Source organism: Synchiropus splendidus, chromosome 10, assembly GCF_027744825.2.
Source record: "Synchiropus splendidus isolate RoL2022-P1 chromosome 10, RoL_Sspl_1.0, whole genome shotgun sequence".
Lineage (NCBI taxonomy): Eukaryota > Metazoa > Chordata > Actinopteri > Syngnathiformes > Callionymidae > Synchiropus > Synchiropus splendidus.
In genome coordinates, this window is record NC_071343.1 from 9,991,753 (window position 1) to 10,014,553 (window position 22,801).

General features: G+C 43.4%; 1 protein-coding gene across 5 annotated transcripts in view; it reads left to right on the forward strand.

Annotated features, from left to right (window-relative positions):
- Positions 1 to 22,801, forward strand: part of hecw2a (HECT, C2 and WW domain containing E3 ubiquitin protein ligase 2a) — a 33,840-nt gene that overhangs the window by 6,534 nt on the left and 4,505 nt on the right. The window contains exons 2-28 of one of the 5 annotated variants that reach the window (XM_053877290.1): positions 908 to 1,547; positions 5,276 to 5,383; positions 5,777 to 5,871; positions 6,846 to 6,912; positions 8,851 to 9,020; positions 9,083 to 9,222; positions 9,300 to 9,400; positions 10,444 to 11,258; positions 13,632 to 13,932; positions 14,078 to 14,170; positions 14,364 to 14,514; positions 14,951 to 15,057; positions 15,147 to 15,271; positions 15,401 to 15,586; positions 15,846 to 15,980; positions 16,560 to 16,680; positions 16,749 to 16,845; positions 17,576 to 17,659; positions 17,807 to 17,889; positions 18,518 to 18,638; positions 19,058 to 19,171; positions 20,019 to 20,171; positions 20,300 to 20,398; positions 20,768 to 20,897; positions 20,982 to 21,128; positions 21,904 to 22,018; positions 22,287 to 22,372. In XM_053877290.1, the coding sequence (XP_053733265.1) occupies positions 1,169 to 1,547; positions 5,276 to 5,383; positions 5,777 to 5,871; positions 6,846 to 6,912; positions 8,851 to 9,020; positions 9,083 to 9,222; positions 9,300 to 9,400; positions 10,444 to 11,258; positions 13,632 to 13,932; positions 14,078 to 14,170; positions 14,364 to 14,514; positions 14,951 to 15,057; positions 15,147 to 15,271; positions 15,401 to 15,586; positions 15,846 to 15,980; positions 16,560 to 16,680; positions 16,749 to 16,845; positions 17,576 to 17,659; positions 17,807 to 17,889; positions 18,518 to 18,638; positions 19,058 to 19,171; positions 20,019 to 20,171; positions 20,300 to 20,398; positions 20,768 to 20,897; positions 20,982 to 21,128; positions 21,904 to 22,018; positions 22,287 to 22,372 (4,323 nt within the window). In that variant the 5' untranslated portion in view covers positions 908 to 1,168. Of the gene's footprint in view, positions 1 to 907; positions 1,548 to 5,275; positions 5,384 to 5,776; positions 5,872 to 6,845; positions 6,913 to 7,380; positions 8,106 to 8,850; positions 9,021 to 9,082; positions 9,223 to 9,299; positions 9,401 to 10,443; positions 11,259 to 13,628; positions 13,933 to 14,077; positions 14,171 to 14,363; positions 14,515 to 14,950; positions 15,058 to 15,146; positions 15,272 to 15,400; positions 15,587 to 15,845; positions 15,981 to 16,559; positions 16,681 to 16,748; positions 16,846 to 17,575; positions 17,660 to 17,806; positions 17,890 to 18,517; positions 18,639 to 19,057; positions 19,172 to 20,018; positions 20,172 to 20,299; positions 20,399 to 20,767; positions 20,898 to 20,981; positions 21,129 to 21,903; positions 22,019 to 22,286; positions 22,373 to 22,801 lie in introns of those variants that run through there. The other 4 variants (XM_053877288.1, XM_053877293.1, XM_053877291.1 and 1 more) reach the window with 4 other exon arrangements.

The window sequence follows — 22,801 nt, forward strand, 5'->3', positions numbered from 1 at the left end:
AGGTGGAAGGTAGCGTCGCAGTTAGAAACAATGTTTTGTTTTGTTTTGTTTTGTTTTAAATGGTGAACACGTTTTTTGCTTGTGCTTTTCTTTAAACGTACTGTAAAGTTTGTGCCTTGTTTCTGTCGAAGATTTCAAATTTGGTTGGTGAGTCAAGTCAGTCTTGTCACTGTTTGTTTTATTTTTGGTCCGCTGTAATGATGCTAACCATTAGCGGCTAGCAGCAGTTAGCGGATTCAGATTCATTTATCTTTCATATTAAATCTTGGTCATTAATTAACGCAAGGCAACATCACTGTGTGTGTGTGTGTGTCATAACCATATCCTGCGGGTGATGGGTTTAAAATGAATTTTCGTCTGAGCCTCTCTGGAGCTGGAGGAAGTGTAGAGGGCAGAGTCAACAACCGGAAAACAGGAGAATTTGGTCATCCGTCTTTCAATTTTTGATCTTTAAATATTGACTTTGGTTAAAGGGTTTTTTGTTTGTTTGTTTGTAGATGTTCCGTTTTTATTTACATATTTAGTAACTTCTCTTTCATGTCAACATTTTACCCATTTTTTAAACTCTAAGTTCATATACAGAAAACATTTTATGTTATGTTTCTTATGGCTAAGATCTTGAACTTTTGTTGTTGTTGTGTATGTTGCACGTAATGCTAGCTGTTAGCCATGAGCTTCTCTTTACTTGACTGCATGCTGCCGTTGTTTCTCTTCAGTCTAAAGACAATATCACAGGAACTCAATCACCTGAAGATTTGCTGACATTGGTTTTACAGACGACTTTCACTCTCAGTCATCTGCGACGTTGTCAGAGTCCAGTTGCTGATTCTGTGTCTCGGTTCAGGATTGAGCTTCAAGTTTCTGTGCTTGCTGAACATATTTTTTCACGTTGTGTCCTTGTCCTCAGGGTCTCCTCTGAGCTCCAGGATCAAGGAAAAGCCAGGATTCCTTTAGTACTCCAAGAAGATTATTGTCATCATGGAGGACACGGGACGTTTCAAGACACTGGATATGAACACAGCCGGTCATTTTTAGGACTCAAGCATGTTCCACTCAAGTGTCAGTTCAGTTGGATTCCAACCAATTGGACATGGGATTCTAACGGTGTTTCATCGCCTCACTTTGTGAAGAAACAAGTCCCCGGGTTTCTCAGAAGTCACTGACCATCATGCGTCCCTCCCTTGCCACCGCCGTCCTCCCAGCGCGTACCCGCTCCCACAACCCACCCAACCTCTCTGTTGGTGCCCGTGAACATCTCTCCGCCCCACGCAGGCGCAGTCCTCATCTCCGGCACACCCTCAGCCCTGAGAACCTTCGGACCTTGGCGGAGAGAGGCGGAACTTCGCCAGACAATGTCTCAGTGGTCAGTGGTCCCGTCGGGCTCCCGAGGGCCAACAGCGACACGGATTTGGTGACGTCTCAGAGCAGGTCCTCGCTCACCGCGTCCACCCTGGAGTACACTCTTAGCCGCGGGCAAAACCTCATCATATCCTGGGACATCAAGGAGGAAGTGGATGCCACCGACTGGATCGGGTTGTACCACATTGGTAAGAGGATTTTTTTCTGTACGACCTCTATATCAACACTATTAAATCCAAAACTTCGATACAACATGGGACATGATGGTGAACTGACTGTTGTGCCAGGTGATGGTACTCATGAGTCACATTTTGAGACACATTGTCAGCAGCTTACCTTTAAGTCACGGGGTGGTTCGTCCATTCAACACTAGAGACTAGAGATCAGAGGTGACCAGCTACTTTTCAATGTGAATGAATTTGGTGTATTACTGAATCAAATGATGGACCCACACATATGTTTAAACAACAAAATATTGTTTATTTTGCATCAGTTTGACAATAGCACAATAAATCACGATGGTGGCTATATTCAAGTTTTTATATCACCTTATTTAAACTAAAGCTCTTTTCATGTCTTGGAAATATTTGTATGAGAATTTCAATGTAATAAGAATCTCAAGTACATTCAGAGTAGTGGAAACCCTGGCCATTGTGTAGTGAAAAACATCTCTGAACCAAAGCAAACAGATGCTTTTGTTTGCTTTTGTTAAGGGATGATTCCTCCATGTTTGTTGTTGTTGTTATCATCCTAGCTGCCACGCGTCTTGTACATCAGTGTGATCAGTGAACCAGGAACTCCTGCACTTACAAAGGTTCCCTGTTGCCTGAGAGCAAACTTATTTGATTGCATAGTTCCTTTTATTTAAAGACTCTCAATGCAAATCACCAATAGCTTGTTTTATTGTGTTAATATGATTAAAAAAAAGCAAGTTAATACAAAGTATTTTTTTATTGATTTATTTATTTTGAGGGACAAACAATACTGTTCAATAGATTTATCATATGCAGAAAGAAAAAGAAAGGAGGCTGTTTAAAAAAAAAAAGATCAAATTCAAATTGCAATTGTCGGCCGCATGAATACAGACAAAGGGCCACAACTGTCCCCCAGGCCGCACCTTTTCCACCTCTGGTTTAGAGTTAATTACTAGTTCTGCTTAGCTCAACATCTTGTGATCATAAACATTTTTTGGTTCCTTCTTTTCATGTACACTATGATGTTTCTGGACGTTTGGACTCACTGTTTCAATGAAAAACGCTATTAATAGTTAACTATTTCCGAGCTCCTTAACATGTTTCTTGAAGATGCTGATGTCAGATTTTTTCCCTGGAGGTGAATGATGTCTCAGAAAAAGCAGTTCAGTCTTCACTCACTTCTGCTGGGCTGTTTTAAACTTGACCTCACTTGTCCCCGGAGTGTGTTTGGCTGATCGCTTGATTGGGAGGAGCTGAGAATAGACCACTGGAATCAGTGGGCAGAAGCTTCCAACAGAGAGTCAATACTGAAACTGGAGACGAGACTCTCCTCAGGAGCACAAGCTGAGTCGACATGTCACAGCTTTGCTTGGCTCCACAATAACAGCCATCTCAGCAGCGACACTGGTGAAACCAGGTGGTCCGTGGATGTGTGAGTCCTCCTCTCTCACACTCCTCCATTCTGTCAAATTTGATATTTCAGTCATCAGTTCCCCATCTTCATTTCAAAGTAGTTAAGCTTCAGAATATTTTGAGTGGATCGATTGTAACTAGACAAAATGTCTTATGTGAATGTGAATGTGAGGTTCACAAATGTCAACTGCGTCTGTCCGCAGGATGATTTATATCGGGAGTTTTCTACTGGATTTACCTCAAAATTAAACAATTCAAGCAGAGACTCCAGATCATAACTCATAGTGAAAACTTCAGTCTTCCTCTTGACTCAGATTCAGTTTGAATCCAGTGCTGAGACTGGTGTTAGTTTTCATGCTGTGTAATCGTCTGCCTTGTTTTCTTATGTTATGAATCTCTTCAAACAGGTATTTATTTTTCAAAACAGAACAACTAAATTCAATAATCCGTATTACACTTAAAAACAAAGATGTTTTTTGTAAAAGCAAAACCTTTAATTTATTTAAAATACTTTTTTTCCATCTCCATTCCACAGTATTTCACAGTTGAACTTGACCCTGAGGTGTCCTCATCTGCCCTCACCAGACTCAGCTTTGAAAGTCAACTGCACGATTTTGAGCATTATTTTTGTTCAGTTTCCCCATCCAGAAACAGCCTGCGAGCGCTGCGATGTTGTGGCTGTTGACCTGGTGAAGCGCCGCTCTAATGACCCCCTGGACTTCCCTCATCCGCCCCACCTGCCGATTAGATTCTCCTGCTGCTGGTGAAGCAGCCAACTGGTGCCTGTGGGGTCACCTCATATCGATCACCAGGCTGCAGGACTTCATTACCTGCTCCTGCCTCTAATACCCCAGAGGGGCTGCTGCTTTCCTCGACTAAGCAGACATTCAATGATAAGCCACCGCGCCCCCTCTTCTCCCCCTCCTCCCCCCTCGTGCCAGCTTCATTAATCTGTGTGTGAAAGTGCTTGGTGCGGCGGAATCACCCACCCTCTCCTTAACTCGCAGGAAGTTAACACTTTGTCCTTCGGTTTGGAGGTTGGAGCTATTTTGGGTTGCACAGATTACAGGCAGTTTGCAGACTAAACACACAGAAAAGGCTGCAGCCTCCATCACATGACCACTTGCTGTGTCATCAGGGGGTCTGCTATTTTTGAGTGTCTTAAAATAGTTTTGTCATTAAGCAACGGCTCTTCATCTAAAATTCAGGTACATGTTCAAGTACAAGTTATTTCATGCCCCAATGAAAAGCGTCGTACCTTGAATGTTGTCGTTATGCTATAGAACACTTTGTTTCTGCTGAGTCGGTACATTTGCCTGCACTTGACAATGGAATATTAGATGTAACAGGGCATTGCGTCTGCTGTAGGGTCTTAAGTGAAGCCAGTGTGAGGCAGCTCTGGACTACTGGGAATATGGGAGGAGGAGCAAGGTGAGTTCAGTGGGTTCTCTGAAGAGGATGAAGTGAGGGGAGTTGTTGAGGAGTGGAAGTGTTCAGAGGAGGTGGGCATCTACGAGACTGTGTAGTACATTCTAGAAGAGGGAGGAGATGCCTGGTGATGGTCACAGTTAAAGTCTGTCCGTATGTCCGTCTGGTCAGCAAAGTTCTGACCGTATTTCAGTGACATTTTAAGACGGATTTAGGAATGTTTTGTTGGTGCTGATGCCCATGTGCCATCTGCCAAAACAGCCAAAAATGGGAAGCATGGCTCCGTAAAACACTATACATGTAACTGTGAGAGAAAAAAAAAATCTTTAGTTTTGACTTGATGACATTCTGTGTTTTTATGAAGTCATCTGGTATGAGCTTTTTACCAGAGGTATGCACTGTCATAGTGCTGTTCTAGTTATAACGGTAGCAATATAAGCCTGTGTCAGTCCACTGGTTTCGACTAGCGCACACCTTGCAACATCAAAATGGTATACTGTAGTGGAAGACTGTGGGTCAACAGTTATGATTTTACATCTAATACCGCATTAGAACAGAATTGTTACTGTACTGCTGCTGTGCACCTCACTGTTCTTAGAGGCCCCACGGTGTCACCATAAATATGAAACATTTTAAGGAACACCATTGCTTATCTGTCACTACTGAACTCTGAATAAGAGGATTTATTGCGCTATAATACTCAACAAGGTTAACTTTCTCTTTCAGCCGCTGCTTTCCTGCTCTTCTCACCTCAACCTTCTTCTAAGATCAGAAACGTTGAATGAATGTTTGTGAATTGTAACTGTTTTTCCATAAGCCAGTAGACTTCATTATAGTCGGACATCGGTCTGTAACTGCGCTCGCCGATTCTCTGCCTGCAGACGAAACCAGCGCATCTAATGTGTGGGACTGTAAGAACCGAGGGGTCAATGGGACCCAAAAGGGTCAGATTGTGTGGAGACTGGAGCCTGGGCCGTACTTCATGGAGCGTAAGTCAACACCTAAAAAAAAAACAAAAAAAAAACGTTTTATCCTGTTTGAGTGATGTGAGCTATTGAAATGAGCAGATTCATAAATGCTATGTTTGTGCATTGTATAAAGTTATGGGATCGAAATAGGACCAGGTTTTATGTTGGTCTATTCCTGAAGGCAAACTGACATGATATTTTCTGAAAGGGAACAAGATTTTATTCATGATAGCTTGGGGTTTTAGGATGATTCAAGGTGTTAGCATTAGCATCTGTATTACGAGCGCATGTGTGCACCAGAGAATCACAGTAGACATGCTGGTTTTTAACATGAAGAGAGTTTAAATGTGGACAAACAATAGGCATAATACATTTGAAATCCTCTCCCTCAGTGTTTTCTTTCTTCCTCTGTAGCCGAGACCAAGATCTGCTTCAAATACTACCACGGCGTAAGCGGAGCCCTGAGAGCCACGACTCCCTGCATCACTGTGAAGAACACCGCTGTCCTGGTGTGTTGGTGTGAATCTGAGCGAGCGCTGCTTCCCACTGAGCTCACATGAGAGTCAACATAAATACACATATCATTTAAGGACTCTATGAAATGTCCGGATGTCGGAGATCATTGTGATAACTGGACAAGTTAGAAAATGATACTTCTCTTGCTGCAAAGTAAAGGCATCTTGACTGTTGAGTCAAAGTGTTGCAGACGTAGGATCGTAGGATGTGAAGACTGTGGGCTGAAGACTTTGCAGCTGTGGTGTTATCGTGTCATGGTCTAAAGAGTCGTGAGCATAAAGTTAAAAACACCGTCGGGTAAAACGTGAGTGCTGTCTAGTTGTCAAGACCGTGTTGAGACCAGAGCATACAGAGACCAAAACCAATGGGGGCGAGATCAAGCCCTTACGGAAACCGGAATATTACGTCTATGCGTGTTAGCATGAATTGCTCACGACAAAGGAAAGGTTTCATCAGAATAAATCCAGAAGTGAAATGCTGTTATTGGAACAAGCTATTAGTTGGTTCTGTATTGAGTTTGGTCTCAGTCGTGGACTTGCCCCTGTCATTGGTTTTGGTCTGGGTCTCTGTATGTGGCAGGAGATCAGTATTTCTTAGGACGTTTTCTTCGGAACATCAGTTCATTTGCAGTTCAGTGAGCCACCAAATCTGCTTCCTTTTATAGTGTTGAAAAAAATAATAATTTCATATGTGAAGTCTCAGTTAGTGAAAGTACCAATGGCTTGTTATTTTAAGCCACTAAGCCAAAACATAAATATGTGCACCAATTCTAAAAGATTAATCCCAGATTAGTAACAGAATTAGAGGCCGTCATCACAATCAATCAGCCGAATTTCCGTCGGCGTAAACAGCTCTCACGTCGCTAATGTTATTCCGGCCGTCTCTCGAGCCGCCGCCTGTGTTTCCATTCAGACGTGGAGAGCTTAGGGCTTTTGCCTGGAATACAAAGTGTGTTTATCCTCCTCAGGTGGAGGGCCTCGCCGAGCAGGTGGGTGTGGAGCATCCTCGCAAGCTCATCAGCTTCACGCTGACGGGTGAGTTAGCCGCCGCGACATCAGTGTGTGAGGCTGCGGGGAGTGACGGAGCAATGTGCTTTATTTTTTAATATCATAAAATATACAATTAATTGATACATAATACTTTGATTTACATGAGTATTTTAATCTCAGGATCTCTCAGGAGATCATTTTCTTTTCAACTCCTTGAGAGAGAACTGTATATTTAATAACAGAACTGATGTTATGATGGCACAGTGCTCAAAAGTCTGCTCCCTCGCTGGAGAGCTCTGGTGAGCGGGTGGCCGTGCTTCGGTATGTGCTGTTTAAACACTCTCCTACCAAACAGTTGTAAGGTGGTCCTGTCAAATCTCAGCGTAGAGAGACGTTGAGGTCAGTTCCAGGATGAGTCCATAAATTGTTGCGTCGGACTCTCCAATTAAGGATGTGTATTACTCTGGTATGTGATTGTTGTCCAACACCAACACAATAGTGTCGAGGAGCAGAAGAATGGAAGTCTGGCTTTACGACTCAGGCCTTCCCATGAATAATACAAGTTATTCTCTGACTAAGTATTTGCTAATGAAGTCATATTTCTGCCATTGACAGGTTGTGTTTTTTCTAAACATTATTATTGAAATGTAGCCATGTTGTCACCAGCCACATGTGCATAGAACCCAAGTGCAAGTGGTAACCAGCAGCAACAGGACATGAGGAAGAACTGAGGGCATCTCTGAAGTGAGTAAGGGAGAGAAAACAGCAGCAACAGCAGAAGAGAACTGACTTATGGATAAATTTGCCTATTAAAGCTCAACGACCAAAGAAAAGAACACAGACAGATAAGCAGGTGTTGGTGATGGCAGGACCTGTGTATGCCATTAGTAGGTCAAACTGGGATGGATGTAGTGCAGAGAAAACAGGAAATGTATCGACAAAATAAAAGCAGATCATGACGTTGTTTTTTTTTACACCTGTTTCATGGCTTGCCTGGAATGTTCCCACATACAGACAAATGAGCAATTACTGCCTATGTTTTGCTAAATACTAAAATTACTACATCCAGTAATGACTTGTTGACATAATACATTGTCACCTCGGTCAATAGCATATTTCCCACTTCTGATATTCTGTTGAGCACCAATGCTTCAGCTCTTCTAGCTGTCAGTCACATCTGTCAATGAAACTCTGCGAAAGGTTTTATGCGTTCTCTAACCACTTTTATTACTCAGAATGTGAGTACTTTCAAAATATTTTCCCCGAGATACATGTACATTTTACTATTGAATTATTTTGTTGAATAAACCTTTATTTAAACTAAGCTAACAATGCTAACAGAAGACACACAGTACATGGATATGTTAGCATTGCTAGCTTAGGTTCGCTATTATGTTTGCTATGGCGCATTTGGAAAGAAAAAAAATCACTGCTCTTCATATGTTTATATCCCCACGAAGATTCTCAGTTAGTCCAGGCATATACTTTAGATTAATCATGTAAGTTGTTTTAGTATGAGGGCAATGCAAACTGGTAAACTAAATGTTTTCAAATACTTTATTGTAACCATGAATTTGCTGCACATTGGTGTGTATTGATACACATTCATGTTGCTCAGAAAATGACTTTCATCTCCATCAGAAAAGACTGAAGTGGTTGTCTCTCCACTTGTAGTGAGTTGAAGAAGGTCTGGATTATTGAGAGCATTCAGGCATGTCCACTCAGGAGGAGCACATGGGGTTGATCCAGGACCAGGTGGAGAGACAATGTACTCCAGTATATTCCATGTAAACAGGGAAAAGGAACTGAGAAGAACTAAAAAAAAGAGCTTGCTGTATTATCAACACATTCACAGTAACTTAAATAGCTAGGAAGCACCAAATCAAAATTTGAATGGTCCCTAAATGTGCTGCTTTGTGCTACTAACAAAACTTTAAAAAAAAAAAGTGACGTATTTGACTAGTTTTCTATCGATGACCACAGATCTCCGAGCAACTGGCCTGAAGAAAGGAATGTTTTTCAACCCGGACCCTTACTTAAAGATGTCCATCCATCCTGGCAAGAGAAGCGTTTTCCCAGTCTTCAGTCACCACGGACAGGAACGAAGATCTGCCATCATCGCAAACACGACCAACCCAGTCTGGCATGGAGAGGTCCGTGTTTCTGTTGAGCCTCAGTGTTGCCAACATTTACCAAGCAAAATGTTATTTTTCAGAAATACACGTTTGTGGCTTTAATGACGGACATCTTGTACATCGAGGTGAAGGACAAGTTTGCAAAGAGCCGACCAATTATTAAGCGGTTCCTCGGTCAGCTCACAATCCCTGTGCAGCGGCTGATCGAGAAAATACCTGGGTACGTTTGATAAAACAGTTCAAAATATAATGGATGGATACGATCGTGTCAATAATTTCATTTTTCATCCGAAACAGAGTCCAGCCTGTGAGCTTCTCTTTGTGTCGGCGTTTGCCTACCGAACATGTTAGTGGTCAGTTGCAATTCAAAGTTGAGCTGACCTCAACTGGACCTGATGGTAAGTTCATTTGTATTCAATATTACTTGCTCCAGCCACTGTAAATGTTAGATGGGTCTCTAACCATGGGTTTATTTACGCTGGATTTGAGCCAGACCTACTAGCTCTCTATCTCACTTGTTGCTTTCGCAAGGCCAAGTTCTGACTCTAGTTGAAATGGAACCAGATTTGGAGGACGATGATGAATATAATGATGATCTGAGCTAAACTTTGCTGAACTGCAGACTTCAGATGGTTCAGAATTTCCTATCTGGAAAGATCTCTCCTGACTTAACCAAAACAAAGTGGACTTTTGCGTCCCATAGTCATGTAAAAGGCTGCCTTTCAGTGTTTCAATGGACTGAAAGAACAGTTTCCCTCTATTGGGTTCCACTCGGGGTGGTGTGGATTGTGCATTACGTGGGGCCGCATGGCGCATCATTTTACTTGGGGCAAGGGGACAGTGAGACACTGAATGAAACTGCATGTCAGTTGCTATTCTAACCCTTTACGTGGCTCTCCTCCGCAGTGACGGTACTGAAAGTCACTGCGACTAAAACGCATGGCCTTTTGATGGACTTTAAATAGCAATTTCACATGGTATTAAACATAGAATGAATGGAGCGCCATCCCATTGCTTACCCTAACCCCAACCGACGTCTTTTTTTTAACATGTCACGCTACCAATGTGTCACCATCTGACGCCGAAGGCTGCCATTTTTGTCAGTATAAGACGCGAAAGGCAACTTTCCCAACGTCAATATATGACACCATGGGAGTGAGGATATGTTGCCTAAACCTACCGAGCTCCTGTCTGTTCAATAAAGAGGATTCATGAAACAGTGTCCCCATTTTCCTAGCTTGGCTCTCGCTTAAAAATTGATGTCAGGCTACATTGAAATGCAAGGATTTTAGAGCGGAGAGTGCCGGCTCTGGAAATGAGGTTTCATGAAGCCTCCTACAGGATCAGTTAAATGAATGAGGTTCTACGTTCTTCTGCAGGGAAATGTTGAGCCTTGGGGTTCAAACGTTCTGGACTGAAGACTCATATTATGTGTTTCCAGGTGCTTCTCCAGATTCTATCATTGGCCTCTCGTCTTTCAACGGAGCTCCGGGTACTCCATCTGACGATGAAGACTTGCCTCATCACCTCCCTGGTGTGGTGTCTGCTGGGCTCTCCCCTACTGGCTCCCAGGGAGCCTGGGAGGGAGGAGCCTCAGCGTACCCAGAGAAGGACTTGTCATCACCTGTGGGGGCGGAGGGCAGATTCGTGGAGCTGGAAAGCTTTTCAGGACACGAGGTGCTGCAGAGGTCTCTCAGCGAGGGCCTGGATGCTATCGAGGCCCCCAAAGGCCCCGGTGAGAGACCCCTGGGCGCGGCTTCACCGAAACTACGCTCCAGCTTCCCCACACACACAAGACTCAGCGCCATGTTGCACATAGACTCAGACGAGGATGAGGAGAGGTCCGGGGCCAATGACATCACTCCGGTGCCGCTGTCGCCTCTGCTGATGAATGGGGTTCCTCCAGACGTCTGCGGCGCAGATGAAGATGAAACATTTACGGAGCTGCAGCCGGAGCCCAGAGTGCCAGAGGAGGGCGCCGCTGCTGTGCCTCCAGAGGGCGGGGTGACTCCGCAGGTGGACCCAGGTCTGGATCTGGATGAGGGGATGGAGCAGGACGTCTTCAGCGAAGTGGAGGAAGCTCCTTTTACGGAGGCTGTGTCCCATAACACACCAGAGGAAGGAGAGGCATCCGGGAAAGGACGAGAGACTGCTGAGGATCCCACTTCGGAGTTTGACACCTGCTCCATGGCAACAGCTCAGCAGACGGTTGTCTCCACTTCCGAGAGCTGTCCAGTCACACTGACCAGTGCTGTGGTGAGTTTGACTCTTTACTCTTCAGCATATTTGATGCATTCCAGGGACATTTACAGCTCTGTTGGATGATTTTGAAACTTAGATCCTGTTCATACATGACGCAAGTTGGTCATTTCAGTCTGTAAATTCCAGGAGACCATGAATCTTCGAAGCCCAATTTTAAGAATAGAACTATCAGAAACCAAAGACGTATCGGAAAAGTTGTGGGCTCGAGCTTGATCAGAATGAAGGAAGCAGTCACAAAAAACTCACAAGCACAGATGAAAAATGACTTCACAACCTGAAATAACTTAAATCATTGAAGGAAAAACAAACTGACCACTAAAAGGTCTGTGAAAATGTCAACTCTTCAAAGAAAGATGATTGTATACACCATAAAACCATGATGTTTACAAAAACTCCACCATGTAAATACCTTTTTTGTATATTAGTGTTGTATTCATGTTGCATTTAGGGTGTTTTGATCATGGGGAATCTTTGAAAGTCAACAGGTTTAGCATCCCTCATCCTCAACCTACATATCGGATCATTACAAAAAAAACATACTCTCCAGAACACTGATGGATTGACTTGTAGGTGTGCTGCAAATATGAAAACAGATGATAAAAACTGAAATTAAAATCCATGAAGACACAAAGATCTTTTCCTTTGTTTCATGATTCTTTTCATTCTTCTGTCACCCTCCAGACTTAAGGCCTTGGTTTCCAAGGTGATACAATGTATCCAGTTCTATTCCATCTTGTTTTTATGACGTTGGAGTATCTGTGTGGTTTGTGGCTGTACGATATAGTCAGCAGCAGACAGTGAAACTCCCCTGAGTTCCACGTTTCTTGACACCGTTTAATTACTTTGACTGGAGAGACGGTTATTTCTGACTGCTGCTGTTACATATTTCAGCAAGAAGCTCCGTCCGACTGCTATTATTCACCGCGCCAGGACTAAAGATAGACTTGGTCGAATAGGAAATTGAATAATTGAACACATCCTCGCTCAGAGGAAATGACAGGATTGTGTTAATTATGTTATTTATATTGTGTTACATTGATGATGTTTGCTGCTGATTCTGAATTGATGATTGATCAGATCGACCTCATCCGGGACTGAGGCTGGAAAATAATCTAAAAGACAATGTGAGGTCATTTAGAGTTATTTATCTCTCAGAGTAATGCAAGCCACTTGTCTGGTGTTCTGAGGTAGCCACTACGGGAACTAGCGCTGCTACACAGCTGCTGTTGATCCTGAGTGAGTGGATTCCATAGTTACGCTGTACAAACAAAGTTACTATTTCAGGCGCCGTTTATTGTGGTGTTGCCTTGGCAGTGGAGAAATTCAGTTCAACACAGTGGCCTTAGCAGGAGCGTCCTCCGGAGAGGCTAAGTGTTAGCATCGCGACCAGGTTTACCCAGATCTGAGCGAATGCATTTGCATGAATGTGGGAGGTTGTGTGCAAATCTGACTTGTATTAGGCATTTGGAAATAGCCTCTTCTCTCTCATTGATTTTGTACTGGTTTCTTGTGACATTCTTGTGTTCAACCTCAGGTTGAAATACTTGAAAAATGATGTCTTCTGGCGTCAGTCATGGTTAGGGTTAGGGTTAGTTCACGCCAAAACACTGTCCCCCTACATCTTAAACATGGTTAAAGACAAGTACAGACTATTGTCACAGACCTAACTGTGTATACAGTGCACCACCAAAATCACAAATTCATTGTAGAAAATGAATAAGGCAAAGGCGCTTTCACTTTCACAAGACACCAACCTTTGCATGTCATTTGGATCAATCACATTTTCAGCGTTTTTTGTCCATGCAAACCTTCACTAAATCAGCCCCTTGGTAACCAACCATCAGCGTGCTTTTAGATAAAATACTGATTTTAACTTAAGTGTCATTTATGCATAGATTTCTGAATATCTAATGTGTAGTGATAAAAATGATCTCCCAAGTGATTTGGATGGATGAATGGACAGATGGATGGATGGATGGATGGATGGATGAATGGAGGGATGGATGGATGTTGGATGAATGGATGGATGAATGGAGGGATGGATGGATGGATGGATGGATGGATGGTTGGATGAATGGATGGATGGATGGATGGATGGATGGATGGTTGGATGGATGGATGGATGGTTGGATGAATGGATGGAGGGATGGATGGTTGGATGAATGGATGGAGGGATGGATGGATGATAGAAGAATATACATTTTATAAAGAGTAAAGTGCACAGGATATGACCTCATCAAAACAAAACAAAGAGCATTCACATCTATGCTCAGCAAGAGTTGTGTTATTTGTGGATCACTAGTGTTTGTCCACACGTCTTCGTTTATGTGAACCGTTGTCAATAGTATTCCTGTGAACATTCAGCAGGAGGCTGAAGAAGGAGCCGAGACGGTCATCGATCCAGGGGGGGAGGGGATTTCTGGCACCCCGCCGACCAGTCAACCTGTTGATGATGAAGGAGGAGGTCACGCTGGTGTAAGTGAAGCGCAAGATGCAGTCGAACCACCGGCTGAGGAGGAAGTGGTTGGGGAGGTCAGCGTGAGGAGGCTGAGCCTGCAGGCTGCAGGGGGCGGCACTGTGCAACCGCAGCAGGAGGAGACCAAGATGCTGGAGGAGCCTGGAGCTGTGGAGTCGGAACAAGTTACCACCGAAACAGATGGCGAGGAAGGTACAAGAAGTTGATCAGTGTCTTAGAACTTGGGGGAAGAGTGGGGGCAACAATAATGGTCTAAAAAAAGCTGACTGCAAGAATGTTTTTGTCGTCCAACTTTAAATGTTTGCACAAGCATGTACACCAAATATTTCCTGCTCAGGCACCACAGTCAACGGCCATCCGGTCCGCTCGCTTCCCTCAGTCCGCCACGACATCCATCGCTACCAGCGTGTGGACGAGCCTCTGCCTCCCAGTGAGTGCGTGTGTCTGCATGCTCCAAACCGCTCGCCTTCTGTGTAACGTTTCCTGACAAGCGTTTATCCAGCTCTGTGATATATATACACACACGCAAGCACATCAACACTTCCATTGTGTAGCCTCTAACTTGACCTCTCTCACCAGATTTCTTTCATACATGCAGAATAACACTCTTCATCTCCTCTCAGACTGGGAGGCCCGCATTGATAGTCACGGGAGGATCTTCTTTGTGGACCATGTCAACCGAACCACCACCTGGCAGCGACCCACCGGGCCACCGGCTCCTCAGGGTTTGACCCGCTCCAACTCCATACAGCAGATGGAGCAGCTCAACCGCAGGTGGGAATCCACTTCAAAACCATGAGGTGGTTTTTGAATGGCTCAGTCTGCTTTATTGCACTGTGTTTTTCTTCAACACCTGACAGGCGAATTAAGCTATGAAAAGACTTTGCGTCAATTAAATTACTTTTTTAATTCAAGCACATGTAGTTACTCTGTAATTGGAATGTGACCTATCATTGACAGCAATGCAGAAACTGTTATTTTTATCTTATTTATTTTATTTTTCTTGAAGAGCTTGTCAATGAAGATTTGTGACGCAACCTTCTTTGAGTATGTTTCACATCTGCCTTTTTTTTCTTTCACACTCACGTAACTTTATTAACACTTCATTTGAATTAGCATATGCAGTTAGCATTTTGCAGTTCATTGTTTGGTTGAGACGTTGTCACTTGTCAGTGGTCACTTTACTTTAACGTTGCCGTTCTGGTTCTAGATACCAGAGTATTAGAAGGACGATAACCAACAGTGATCGAAGTGAAGAGAACCCTGTGGACCTGCTTCCAGAACCAGAGGGTGAACTCATGCCTCAATCCATATCAGGTCTGTCTCAAAACATTTCAAATGGCTTCAATTCAGGCGACAAATCTGCTGCACCATACTGTTGACACACTGGCCCGGTTCTGCCGCAGAGTACAGACGAGAGAGCGCCATCAGTCACGCCAGCGGTCGCTCGCGGCTCTCTCTGCTGCTCCAGTCCCCCAGCGCCAAGTTCCTGTGCAGCCCTGACTTCTTCACTGTTCTGCACTCAAACCCTGTGAGTGGAGCAGTTATTTTGTGCATTTGATTTCACTTGTGTGACCAACAATGCATCATCTAACTAATCTACATCTACTAATAATAATAATAATGATTTAGTTGTTATTACTCTATTTTTCTCTTTTAGAGTGCCTACCGCATGTTTACGAGCAACACCTGCCTGAAGCACATGATCAGTAAAGTGCGTCGAGATGCTCACTACTTTGAACGCTACCAGCACAATCGCGACCTGGTCACCTTCCTCAACATGTTCTCCAACAAGCAGCTCGAGCTTCCACGAGGATGGGAGATGAAGCATGACCACACTGGAAAGGTGAGAACGATCCAAATTTTCAAGCGTAATATATATATATATTTTTTTTTAAATATGGTTTATGTTGATCCCCTTACACATTTTAACCATGGACTTTAAAAATAACACTTCGACAGTTTTGTGGGTTCCTTTTACATAAATACAAAATAAATGTACCTGAAAAGAAAAGTGTTATTCTCACTTTCGCGGGTGTATAAAAGGCTGCATAGCAGAAAAACTAACAAACCTATATGTGTTGTCCATATGTGTCCATTTTCAGCCTTTTTTCGTGGATCACAACTGTCGATCTACAACGTTCATCGACCCGCGGCTGCCGCTCCAGAGTTCCCGTTCCACTGGGCTGCTCGCCCACAGACAGCACTTGAGCCGCCAGCGCAGCCACAGTGCCGGAGAGGTGTGGAACACACAGTCATGCTTTCACCATGTGATTTATGGTAGCTCTGTTGTGGCACCTTTACTCATGAGAGGCATCAATCTACCTGCTCCTGCAGATGTCAGACGTCAGTGGTTACCTCAGCATTTTTTTTAAACCATGTTGAGGGCCTTAGCAGGAAACTCTGGCTAACATTAGAAATGACGTGGAGATGTGAACAGTACAAGTTGGCGGTTTCTTCTGTCAAAAAGAAAGCGCTTGTCACAGTGACATGTCACACCTCTCCGTCCTTCTGCTGCATTATTCCTTGGTAGTTTGAAGGATGAGTGATTTGTGTGACTGAGGCCAGGAGGGAGGTTTTCTTCCTGTGTGTCCACTGAATGACATCAGGGGCTCAGCGGAAGGTTAATAATTCATCCAGTCTACAGTACTTTCACTGTGCTGGTCCTCTCACTGACGTGAAATATTCATCCGGTCTGACATATTTGTGGATCGTAGTTCCTCAAAACTCTGGCAGGATGATGGCGACTCATGAGTCAGTGTAGGTCAGTGGATTTACGGCGAATCGCTGGCAGAACTAGGATGCGACCTGAACTGTAGTGCCTCTTTTTGTCCCAGGTGGTGGATGACTCGCGTCAAACCAACACACCCGCCATGCCCCGCCCCTCCAGCACCTTCAGCGGCTCCAGTCGGAGTCAGTACCACGATGTGGTGCCCGTTGGTGTGTAGCAGAGCCGATGAGGCGAACTTGCGAGTTTGAATGGTGTTTATATCTCACTTTCCCTGTAGCTTACAACGATAAGATTGTGGCATTTCTACGGCAGCAGAACATCTTCGACATCCTGCAGGAAAGACAACCTGAACTGGCCAGGAACACCTCGCTGAAGTACGCATTTGCTTCTGTGTTCTATAAATTGACCCATCCATCATCTCAAGTGCTGAGGTCAACTGACTCACCTCCATTCACCAGTCATTCACATGTTACAAAAAAGAAAATGTCTTTCCAGCATCTCTTAAACAGAGATGCCAACACCTGTAGCCAGTTACAACAATTTATTTATCTATATAAATAATATATATTATTTATCTAGATAAATAAATTGTTGTGTGTGTGTGTATATGTATATATATATATATATATATATATATATATATTATCATTATCAACCTGAGATGCGGCCCTTTGTTATATGGCCCTCATGAAGTCAGAGTGAAATATGAAACTGATCTTCTCGAAATGTAAAAAACCGAAAACCTAAAGACTTGCTGTGAATAATTTTATTGTCATTACGATCTCAGGTTATATTGTACTTTATCAAGTGAAAATACATTTTTGTTAAAAAAAAAAAAAACTCAAGTGATCTCAAAGAGATCACAGAGGGAGAATGTTAAAAATATAAAAATTTAAAAATAATGTCATAATGCATGACCACACATTTTTATATATTTGCATTACAATATTACAACATTTGCATTTGGTTGTTATTATTATTATTCCATTATTCCAAAGAGTGTGTACAGTTAGACACTACAGTAGAGTAATGAAGCTGTCTTAAATGTAAAAGTTGAATTTTGACATTTACTTCAGTAAGAACCTGGTGTCTGTGTGTCTGCAGGGAGAAGGTGCAGTTCATTCGCAGCGAGGGAGCCACTGGACTGGCACGACTCTCCAGTGATGCTGACCTGGTCATGCTGCTGAGGTGTGTGTGTTTATTGATCTTCACCCTGGTGTTAAATCCGTCTCTTAATAAGAGAATGTGCACAGAAATCCTGTCCTTAAAATCACCGCTTCACATCTTATCCAGCCGCACTGACTGCTGCGAAACGTCTTCTTCTTCCCTCTGCAGCTTGTTTGAAGAGGAGGTGATGTCATACGTGCCGCCATTACTCCACCCAAGCTACTGTCTCTCCTCACCGCAGAGCTCGCCCGGTAAATCTTCATCTGAACACACTCAACGCTCATGTTTTAAAGTGTCTCACCAAATATATTCCTGCTGAATGCTTATATCTCTTCAGTGGTGTTACACTAAAATTCTCAAACTGCTTTCGAGGCATTATATTGCAATGAAAGTTCATATCTAATTCTTAGAAATGGAGATTTAGGTGCCCACTGTGGCGGGTTGGAAAGTTCAAGAGCGGCAGCAGAGCTCCATATCACATTAGGCAGGCGGTCATAATGTTATGCTCGTTATTTGATGTCTGGTTTCCTCGTCCCAAATGGATTTTTCCTCTGAGATGTGATGTCACAATCAAACATTCCATGCAACAGAGAAACATTGTCCCTTGAAGATAAGATTAAATTGGAGGATATTAATCTACAAGCTCAATCATATTACTGTCCACACACGCACACACACTACACTCCCTTTATCTATTTCTGTCGACGTTAAGCTTTTTCTGTTGAACTGTTCAACCAAAACACGAGCAGATGAACAGATAATGAGCAGAGAAGAGAAAGTATAAATCCTGGATTAACCTGCCTTCACCTCTCTAAGCAGTTGTATTTGTCCCACTAAGATTCTGTGTTTGTTCTTCCCCACTGTCTTCTTCTGTGCCAGGAACTCAGCGAGCAAACGCCCGAGCTCCTGCGCCGTACAAGCGAGACTTTGAGGCCAAACTGAGGAACTTTTACAGGAAACTGGAGACCAAAGGTTACGGTCAAGGACCTGGGAAAGTCAAGTAGGCTCACATCCCACTTGCAAACAATATCTTTAACAATGACAAATGAACCTTCCTGCATGGATGCGTGTCAAACTGAAAAGCTGTACAACTGAAACATATATGAGACAGTGGGACATGAATAGCGAAGTCAAAATGAATCACCAACAAAAGTGAATTATGAGCATGAGTTGTTCAACTGATGCTAAACAAACGTAGCAGTACTTTCTGCAGGTGTCTATATATTGCTGACTCACTTATGTCAATGGAATATGAAGCCTTTGTGGTGTTAATGTGGAGGGATCATTGAGGAAGATGATGATCTAGTTTAGCTAAAATGACATTGTTCTCCAGACAAAAGCTCCATGGTGTGTTTACATCGGTTGTCAGTGCACGATGGATGCTGTTGGAAACACCTGGCTCTCGATGTGTGTTTCCAGACTCATCATCCGAAGGGACCACCTCTTGGAAGACGCCTTCAACCAGATCATGTGCTACTCCCGAAAAGATCTGCAGAGAAGTAAACTGTACGTCAGCTTTGTCGGCGAGGACGGGTGAGTTCATTCATCTCTGATCTCATCAACAATGGCGTCTTTTTGTTTGTTACAATAAATGCACTAAATGTCAGTCAGTTGACATGAGAGCACTGTGATATGCACTTTCTTTGAATCCACCCCAGCATCTTCCAACTCAACTCAAAGTAGCCTTCAAAAAAGAATTCCAAAATGGAACATTAATTTCTTCTTTTCACTTGTTTTCTGAAACTTTTATTTTATGTGTTTGATGTGTGTTATTTTTAACACAAACAAACCTGATCAGACCTACTGTTACAACTGGTTAGTAGTTAAATCCATGAACTACCCCAACTACTGACAAAAACAGTTCATAAAAAAAAGAATGATCATATTTAATGTCACACCTACCAACAGTAAGAGAGTATTACTTTTGCTCCAACAACTAATGCAGCAGCTTCATGATGAAACACTAAAGAGCACAGAAAGTTCAGGACCAGACATTTGTCGCCACACCTCTTGACTACTGCAATTCTTAGATGGTCTTCTACAATTATAAAACCTTAGTTATATGATGCTATAATCTGCCATGCTATGCTAATGCAATGATGCTATGCTATGCTGTGTTGTTATGCCATGTAATAGGAACAGATTATGTTTCATAACTCTTTAAATGATTTTTTAAATACTATGTTCAACTAGTGTAATTCTGTAATTCTGTATTTCACTATACTGACGGATTAAGTGTTGTCGTTTTTTACTGCCAAAAAAAGTTTCCCTTATCTACCTCTCAGGCGTCAATATAAACAAAGGTCTTAGGGTCCAGAGGGGAGAGGCATACTGACTGGGTTCCCCCACATTTACAGCCATAATGGTGATATTTCCACAGGTTGGATTACAGTGGGCCATCCCGAGAGTTCTTCTTCCTGGTGTCAAGAGAACTCTTCAACCCTTACTACGGCCTTTTTGAGTACTCAGCCAACGACACCTACACAGTCCAGATCAGCCCCATGTCTGCCTTTGTGGATAACCATCATGAATGGTGAGCTTTGTGAAAAATACGTTCGTCTTGGTTACCCTGCAGATAACTTAAACAACAACAAAAAACAGACTCGTGGCTCTTTAAACTGCAACAGAAGTTGCTCAACCATCACCATGATGCATTTGCAGGTTTCGCTTTAGCGGGCGGATTCTGGGTCTTGCTCTGGTTCACCAGTACCTGCTTGATGCCTTCTTCACCCGGCCGTTCTACAAGGGTCTTCTTCGGATGTGAGCCTCACTTTCAGACTTTACAATTCACTATTCACCATGTTTACAATGTCTCTTTATCACTTTTTTTGAGACAGTATCTCTTGCTGTTTATCAAGCTTCAGGTTTCATTTATTACCTGAGGGTCAGAAATAATCTTCTATCAGACCACTGAGCTCTCTCAGGGGTTTCGTCCTGCTGTGTAATAAATCTGCGCAAACATCCATCACCTTCGCCTTTATTATTGTGGAACATAATTTCCTGAGCTTCAGCAGGGACGTCCTTCTCCGTGGACATCAGGAAATTAACCTCTGACCTCCTTTTTGTGGGAATGAATCATGCTTCACAAGTAGTCTTCAACCCAGGTGACCCCCCCCCTCTCTTCTGCAGCCCCTGTGACCTGAGCGACCTGGAGTTCTTGGATGAGGAGTTCCACCAGAGTCTGCAGTGGATGAAGGATAATGACATCGAGGACATGCTGGACCTCACGTTCACTGTCAACGAGGAGGTCTTCGGGCAGGTGGGACTATTCGTGCTCCTTCATCTTTAAGGTTAAGGTTTTGGGCTCAGGGATTCAGACTTTCTTCTCTCTGTGACGCCTCAGATCACAGAGCGAGAGCTGAAGCCAGGGGGCGCTGGCATTCCTGTGTCAGAGAAGAACAAGAAGGAGTACATCGAGCGAATGGTCAAGTGGCGCATCGAGAGAGGGGTGGCCCAGCAGACAGAGAGTCTCGTCCGAGGCTTTTATGAGGTGGGACTCGTTCAGTCAGTGACTACGCAGTGAAGTGTCACCCATTATTCCTATTGATCCCATCTATATCAGTGGTCCCCAACCTTTTTATCTCCGCGGTCAACACTTGACCATTGACCATACGAAGTTGCTACTTTGAACCCTCTGATAAGGCCTCTGCGTGTTTGTGTGCTTGGCTCGTGGGAATCACAGACCAAGATGAATCCATATTTCAAGTACGACTCCTGCTATTGTCTGTTAGCAGGAGAAGACTTTCTTCTTCTTGGAAGTCGTGGGCTCTTCTCCTCTCTCTTCACTGAGCCTTTTCCTCTTCGCAAAGAAAGTTTCCAAAGCCAGCTGTTTCTGACTCATTTTGCAAGCTTGTGGGTTACATTCATGTCCAGTCATTTTTCAAAATAAAAAGATTTTTCAAAATGAAAGATTATTCAAACTCAGCTAATACTTAAAACAGAAATAACTTATGTATTTCTTGTGTGGCCCGGTAACAATTGATCCACTGACCGGCCCCGGTCCCCCGCCCGGGAGTTGGGAACCACTGATCTATATGGTGCTTCATAAATGATCATATTAAGAGGGACAGTGTCTTCATTTTCAGAGCTCAGTAGGTTGCATTCTCTGTTTAAAAATGATTTGAGGCTGCATTGACATTGATGTTGTTGGAGCGAAGAGTGACATCTATTGGGCTCATGAACAGAAGACCCTGCTTCATGAAGCCTCACTACAACAAGGATAGGAAAGCGTCTCTCTTAACAGTGTGGTCATCTGCAACCCTCAGGTGGTGGACGTGCGGCTGGTGTCGGTGTTCGATGCCAGAGAGCTGGAGCTGGTGATAGCGGGCACCGCAGAGATTGACCTGTCCGACTGGCGGAACAACACCGAGTACAGAGGAGGTAGCTCTCGCAAGCACACCTTGAGCTCTGCTCGCAAGTTTGTTTGAAATGTTTCTTTTGCTGTATGTCTTCGGTTGTGCCATTAGCCAGAGATCAGATTAAAAACTCCACCTGACAAGCGCTTCATTCAAAAGAGGAATCGACTTGGGCGCCTATTAAACATTAAACAGAAAAGCCCATTCAAAAACCTCAGCAGGGAATAGATGGAGGGATATTTGTTATTCATCTGAGTCATGCACCTATGTCGCCTCTCTCACTCTCTCCTCAGGTTACCATGACAACCACATAGTGATTCGCTGGTTCTGGGCGGCAGTCGAGCGGTTCAACAACGAGCAAAGGCTCCGACTGCTGCAGGTGAGACACGTGGACTAGCACACGTGGACCTCCTCACAGAGGATTCATTCTTAAAAAATAGAAAGAGACTTATGTCGGTAAACAGATGAAATTGTTTGGATTTATTGACATGAATGTGACAGCAGGATAAAAATAGATGAATGGACGGATGGATGAATGGAGGAGTTGCTGGCTTGACGTTGAGGTGAATAAAAGGATGGATTGAAGCAGAAAGATGAGGTTACATAATAAAGAGATCAGATATTTAGATGGTGGATAGATGTCCGGGAAGCTTGGTAGCACAGCAAATCAAGTTAAGTAGATGTATTATGGTGGATAAATAGATAAATAAATGGTTGTATCAGAAATTAAATAATAAGACCATACATGTCTCAATCTATGATGATAGATTTATTGGAAGGATTGCAACAAGACGTTAATACATAAATA